This window comes from Montipora capricornis, chromosome 2, assembly GCF_036669925.1.
Source record: "Montipora capricornis isolate CH-2021 chromosome 2, ASM3666992v2, whole genome shotgun sequence".
Classification (NCBI taxonomy): Eukaryota; Metazoa; Cnidaria; class Anthozoa; order Scleractinia; family Acroporidae; genus Montipora; species Montipora capricornis.
The window spans coordinates 15,543,854-15,551,353 of record NC_090884.1 but is presented as its reverse complement, the minus strand read 5'-3'; the positions used below and the strand labels follow the sequence as shown (position 1 = coordinate 15,551,353).

The 7,500-nt window shown below is 40.1% G+C and overlaps 1 protein-coding gene across 1 annotated transcript in view; it reads right to left on the bottom strand.

Moving 5' to 3' along the window:
- Positions 1-7,500, bottom strand: part of LOC138038963 (uncharacterized) — a 47,531-nt gene that overhangs the window by 24,545 nt on the left and 15,486 nt on the right. The window contains exons 5-7 of the mRNA XM_068885076.1: positions 6,233-6,286; positions 4,182-4,241; positions 2,837-2,890 (exon numbers count right to left, since the gene is read on the bottom strand). Of these exons, the coding sequence (XP_068741177.1) occupies positions 2,837-2,890; positions 4,182-4,241; positions 6,233-6,286 (168 nt within the window). The remainder of the gene's footprint in view (positions 1-2,836; positions 2,891-4,181; positions 4,242-6,232; positions 6,287-7,500) is intronic.

Here is a 7,500-nt window from a genome sequence, read left to right as displayed (position 1 = left end):
TGCAATCCGTAAATTGATGTAAAGCAGGAAGGCCTTGCTGCCAAAGATAAAAAACATCGTCACGATATCGCTACCATCGATTTCGCCCATGGCAAGATCGGCATAACTGCAGGCATTCTTTGGACCCATAGCTGTGCCATGAATTTGAAGAAAGAAATTCTCCTTAAAAACAGCATGGTTGCTTTTCAAACAGATTTTCACAGCTTCTAAAATACAAATGAATGAAGGGGTAGTTTCTAAAGAAACTGTGGTGCTGCGTCGGTGGGGAAGTAGTATACAAAAATTTGGTTTTATCAACGGAGTTGATAATGTAAATTGGCCACCGTACAGAGATTCTAAAAGCTAGCTTTTAGAATCTCTGTACGGTGGCCAATTTACATTATCAACTCCGTTGATAAAACCAAATTTTTGTATTCTAAAATACAAGTAGTGGATAGAAATTTATTTTCTCTGGCATTCAAAGCCTTCCTTACCGCAGTGAGACCAAGTATAGACATATATATGTATATGTATATGTATATATGGAAGAAAAAAACAAATAAACTACAAGCTCATCCCTACAAACCTGTTTCGTGGTAGTTTATTTGTTTTTTTCTTCCATATATACTTCGCTCTACTTCTATGTATTGAGCACTGTTTTACGAAAATCAAGTTTCACACTATATATGTATAAGTGTATACACCCGTTTTCAAAAACGTTGCAATTTTAAAGTATATATGACATATATATGCCTTTTGTTTTCTCATCAGAAAGGTGTTCACAGAATAAACAATAGGGGGCCATTTTAAAGGAAAACACACAATCCGTGTCACAAAGAAGATGCAATTAAATAAATTTCTGACAGTTCACATCAAACCCTTTTCGAAAGAACCTTGACCGTAAAAAATGAAACACAAAGAGACAACAAGCTTTCATTTAAACAATTCTCCACTCTTACATTTCCATTTTTTTTTACCTTTTCAGAGTTGAGTACAAAAGTGACTATGTTGCCAGACGAGTTAGATGCGACTTTAGTAAACACTGTGATGCATTCAAGGCGTTCGATTCCTTCAATGTTTGTTACATCCATAAAAAAATTGCCATTTGATTTCGGTGTTGTATATAATACCAAGTTAGTAAAATATTAGAAACAAAGCTCACTGGATATCCAACGGCGAAAAATGAAATTATTGTCGAAGACCATTACTCGTCGCTTTAAAGATTCCAGATATTTATTTTTCACCGCCTGTCTTGTTCATCCAATTGACGTTCCATTCTTGAGTTCCATGAGGGTATATTTTGTTTAAAGATCCACTAAAACGCCATTCGCGGTACAATGACTTTCGACGCCATTGCAGGTTAATTAGAAAATCAAACTTCAACTTACAGGTAAGTCTCGTTTAATTTTCTAATTCTACCTCGTTACCATGCTGAGAGATCCCATAAGATTTTGAAGCTGACACGCACATTAAGAAAAAAGCACAAATCAATAAAGCAGACAGGTTTTATTACAGTGGCAATAAAGTTCATCGTAAGGATCTACTTAACAGATAACACAGCGTTTGCAAAGCTGGAAGCCGTAACTATCGGCTTGTTGTAGTATTTCGCAAAACAACATTCTGATGACCAACCAGCTGTCTTCAGGACGTTATCTAAATTAATAGAAGCACTATGTGCAGCTGACGCTGCTCTAGTGCTATGTGGTGAAAACTTAGAAACATCTAAACCGGCCTGTGCCATAACTTGGCGTACCCAACGAGTCAGGGTATCTCTACTCACTTCTTTCATAGGTTTCACATAGCTGATGAAAAGCTTACACTGGTTTCCCCTAAGACACTTGGTTCTCTTTAGATACTCCTTACAGGTTGTGCCAAAGCCACGATTTCTTTCTCTTTGCAGAACTCGGCATTCCAGTCAGTTAACACGTCGTTCGAAACTTTTCCCTCATCCGGCCTCTCTGAATCCATGTTGAAGCGGACGAATGAAGGTATTTCACGAAGAATATTTACGGACAAACAGTAAGGTAAACTGCACTGTTCGGCGACAAGCGTTGCACTGTTTGGCGCACGCGCTTGCTATCTCATGGGGTCTATCAGCATGGTAACGAGGTAGAATTAAATGTTCTCCTGTGTGCACCAAAGAAATCTATGCATTAACCTAACAAAATAGGCACAGAAGACTCTATGCACAAAGACGCCACTAAGCAGGGGAGTGACAGGCAAGACATTTCATGACACGGAAAAAAAAAAATACGGAGAAATGAAATGCAGATTCCGACTGGGTTTGGCAACCCATTAAAAAAATACATATCTGACTGATTTTTGAAAAAAGTGGCTGCTTAGATTTTTGCTTGAAAACAGGCTATGCCTGTTTTCAAGCCACTGGGGCAGTCTTAGACGCAAGGGGGGCTGAGTCAAGACATGCCTGTATAAAATCTAGAGGCTCTAAGCTACGATCTAGTTGTTAGTTTGCACTTATAAGAGCAAACCAAAGTTAGTTTTTGTGACACTGCTTGGAAAAAATCCAACGCCTACAACTTTGAAACGACCCAGAACCAATCTCTTATGTAGGACTTATGATTAGTGCTCGACATAAAATATCTTAGCTTGACTCATCAGGTGCCACGAGGGTCCCCCATACAAAGACCAGTAAAATACAGTCAGCCGTTAGACATGAGTGAAATCTAGAAGTGGCACTGTCGAGGCTGGGGTGAAGTTTGATCCTAGCTGGAATCATAGCTGCTAAAAGCAAGAACTTTGTTCTGCATCTGAAGGTGCTATGTTACAGCATTAACAGGTAGCTACTTCTAAATCCAGTCAAATATATATATAAGGTATTACTCTAGCTGACACCAACCAGAATAGAGACGGTCTATCAAACACTTTGACAGGCTCGTGATGGATACGAAATCTGGAAAAAAAAAAGTAAAAAATGCTCATCATTTATAGTGTTTGGTCGATAAAAACGTTATTTACAGTGGAGCTTACATGTTGCAGTAGAATAGCGTAAGCTCTCCGGATACGGTGAGGAAAAACCTGAGCAAACTGCCTCGCGATGCGGTTTGCTTGGTCGTTTCCTCACGTGCGCGGAAAATTTTTTATAAGAAATTCGCTTCTCGAGGCAAATTCCTCACTGTGTGCGGACATCGTGAGAATCGAGCTAAGTTTGGTCAATCAAGCATCCAATAAAAATACATCGCATTCTCCCGTGAAAGTGTCGGAGGAAGAAACTCCGACACTACTGAAGTCGCATGAGAATGTCATGTACTTTTATTGCATGCTTGACTGACCTAGCTCATCTCCATTCACACGATGGCCGCACGTAGTGAGGAATTTGGCTCGCAAGGCCAAAAATATCCAACATGTTTGATTTCATCCCTACTGCTTCGCCTGGAAAATTTCTCACCAAATTCTCCCCGCACACGTAAGGAAAGGGCCGAGCAAACCGCCTCGTGCGGCAATAAATTGCTCAGCTCTTTCGTCACCGTATGTGGCGGGCTGTACTCTAGCTCACACTCACCAATGATAGCATTAGCACGCAACGTACTACTACAACAACAACAACAACGACAACGAAAATAGTTTACTAGTTTATTAGCCTGGGTTTGTTTTTTTTAAATACTTTATTATCCTGGGTTTGCTCTTTACTAAGTTCAGATATTCCTTGGGATCGACTTCAGTCCCTCCGGAACGGTCCTCAAAGCTTCGCAGAATTCGTCACTGTGGACGCCATATTTGATCACTACAGCCGGTTTGCGTTAACGAAACAGTTGTGAGCTTGAAACCATGCGTGAGTGCCAAAACAAGTTTACTAACTCGTTTTACTGGTTCAAATTTAATTTATTCCTCCGTGGCGCAGTGGTTCCTATCTTCGGAAGGGAAGGAGAAGGGTACTAACACATGTGCGATCAAAAGAAACGGTAAAAAGAAACATTTTTTTTGTCTTTTGACTGAAAATGAATCATTTGGTGCCACATGACTGAACGACGATAGACGCAAAGGATAACATGGGATACTAAGGATTCAATGTAGATTCCTATTGTTCAGAAGTCAAGTCCTCTACTTGTGCTTCAGCTACAGTAACTATACCACGAAGTAATGTGCATCTTATTAACCGGTTTGGAACATTGATATCTTTTGCATGACTTTTACTACTTTTGTGGTAGTATTACTCCAGCTGATACCGTGTTGAGAGAACTAACCAGAATAGAGATCCGTGGAGTTTTCCCAACAATCTGACAGGTTCCTGGTTAGATTCGAATCTGCAAACGTAAGTAGTAAAACAATAGGGAGTTTAAGCAAAGAAGTCGGCTACGGCAAAGACAACGCCACAAAGCAAGAGTATTGTTGGACGGTCAAGGAGAAATAATCGTGCTCAGTGCACGTGCAAAACAAATTTCCGTGCATTTCTTTGCCGTACTCCCGCACAAAACAACGTGAAATCACTAAATTTTGTGTTGTGACGAACGCGAGTATATAACAATTCACCATTCATTTTCTATTTTCACTTTTTAATTAAAACCGTTTGTACCCGTCCAGTTACAGGATACTTCACCCGTTTTGGGTATCCAGTCATCTCGCCACCAGGAACACTCGTTACCACAGAACTCGCCGCCAATATGCAATTAAAGTCACCTAAATTTACTACTTTATATATCTAGTTTATCTACTTTATATATCTAAAATTATAAGTCAATAAAGGAAGTTATTTCTCGAAAATCGTGACAGCACATGACGCATTGGAAGCGATCAGCATTTCATCGTGAAATCTTTTGTCTGTTTGTTTTTCTTTTATTGCCCGCGTGCGTTGTCGCAACGTCTGACACTTGCAGATCGCAGACTAGCACTAACCAAATCCTAACTTGCAGTTATCGATGGCTAGCCGTTTTAAAATGTGTGCTTAGATTTAAATACTGTCTATCAACACTATTTGAGAACAGTCTGTAGTTGCCATACACCTGACTTTCATTGCTTAAGCTGATTCGACCTCGATAAATAGGAGGCACTTCTCGCTATGGCGCGTTTTTAGTGTCAAAATTCAAACGTGCATTCGGCAATTCAAACATTCATTTTAGCTATTCAAACCTTCAATTCAACAGTTCAAACATTCAATTCGGCAATTCAATTCAGTTAGGCCTAAGATTAGCTGTAATGATTGTTTAGGATTCCTCTGTATTGGTAAAACAATGACCTGTGACTTGTGAAGCGAAGTGAATCGAGTGGTTTTTAATTGAGTATCGAAAGTAATTAGCGAATTGCTTTGGTTTTGTATTACTTCACTCGGTGATTGGTTCAAAGATCTCGCGCCACTTTTTCAACCAATCAGAATTGAAACCAAAACCACTCGTGGCTCGCACGTGCACATTTTCCCACGCTTTGTGTCGGCTACGTGTTATTACTTCGAGTTTTGATTGGTTGACCAGATTGTTTCCGTCCTTTTTGATTGACCAAAGTAATTACTTTGGTTTTGGTTTTTTACGACACTCAATTCAAAACCGCTCAATTTGAATTACTTTTATTTTATTAGCTTCGCCAAATAAACAAACAAAACAATTACGTATACAGAAGAAAATTGGCAGGGACACCGTAACAGCTGTGGCCAAATACAGCGGACCCGAATTTGTCGAATTCAATCTTTGAATTGCCAAATTGAATATTTGAATTGCCGAATTGAATGTTTGAATTGCCGAATTGAATATTTGAATTGCCGAATTAAAAATTTGGAATTGTCGAATTGAATATTTGAATGGATGTTTGAATTTTGACACTAAAAGCGTGCCATACTTCTATCGTTAATCCTAGTCGTTAGTCCGTTTAGAATAACCTCTAAAACACTCACTCAAACAAATAGGACGCTCTACACAGAATTGACGGTGTAAACAGTTAATAACGAAAAACAGCTCAGTGGCGAGTTTCCTGGTGGCAAGATGACTAAGCAGATGATGAACAAGACAGAATGATCGCAAAATACTTGCAAGAGCGCTAAGTTGTATTTTGGAGAGACGTTTTTGTTGCCGTCAGTTGATCTTGTTCCAGCGCCACCCTAAGGGATTTTGTTAGCCGTTAGACATGAGTGAAATCTAGAATTGGCACTGTCGAGGCTGGGGTGAGGTTTGATCCTTGCTGGAATCATAGCTGCGAAAAGCAAGAACTTTGTTCTGCATCTGAAGGTGCTATGTTACAGCATTAACAGGTAGCTACTTCTAAATCCAGTCAAATATATATATAAGGTATTACTCTAGCTGACACCAACCAGAATAGAGACGGTCTATCAAACACTTTGACAGGCTCGTGATGGATACGAAATCTGGAAAAAAAAAAGTAAAAAATGCTCATCATTTATAGTGTTTGGTCGATAAAAACGTTATTTGCAGTGGAGCTTACATGTTGCAGTAGAATAGCGTAAGCTCTCCGGATACCGTGAGGAAAAACCTGAGCAAACTGCCTCGCGATGCGGTTTGCTTGGTCGTTTCCTCACGTGCGCGGAAATTTTTTTATAAGAAATTCGCTTCTCGAGGCAAATTCCTCACTGTGTGCGGACATCGTGAGAATCGAGCTAAGTTTGGTCAATCAAGCATCCAATAAAAATACATCGCATTCTCCCGTGAAAGTGTCGGAGGAAGAAACTCCGACACTACTGAAGTCGCATGAGAATGTCATGTACTTTTATTGCATGCTTGACTGACCTAGCTCATCTCCATTCACACGATGGCCGCACGTAGTGAGGAATTTGCCTCGCAAGACCAATAATATCCAACATGTTTGATTTCATCCCCACGGCTTCACCTGGAAAATTTCTCACCAAATTCTCCCTGCACACGTGAGGAAAGGGCTGAGCAAACCGCCTCGTGCGGCAGTTTGCTCAGCTCTTTCGTCACCGTATGTGGCGAGCTGCACTCTCGCACACACTCACCAATGATAGCATTAGCACGCAACGTACTACTACAACAACAGCAACGAAAATAGTTTACTAGTTTATTAGCCTGGGTTTGTTTTTTTTCAATACTTTATTATCCTGGATTTGCTCTTGACTAAGTTCAGATATTCCATGGGATCGACTTCAGTCCCTCTGGAACGGTCCTCAAAGCTTCGCAGAATTCGTCACTGTGGACGCCATATTTGATCACTACAGCCGGTTTGCGTTAACGAAACAGTTGTGAGCTTGAAACCATGCGTGAGTGCCAAAACAAGTTTACTAACTCGTTTTACTGGTTCAAATTTAATTTATTCCTCCGTGGCGCAGTGGTTCCTATCTTCGGAAGGGAAGGAGAAGGGTACTAACACATGTGCGATCAAAAGAAACGGTAAAAAGAAACATTTTTTTTGTCTTTTGACTGAAAATGAATCATTTGGTGCCACATGACTGAACGACGATAGACGCAAAGGATAACATGGGATACTAAGGATTCAATGTAGATTCCTATTGTTCAGAAGTCAAGTCCTCTACTTGTGCTTCAGCTACAGTAACTATACCACGAAGTAATGTGCATCTTATTAACCGGTTTGGAACATTGATATCCT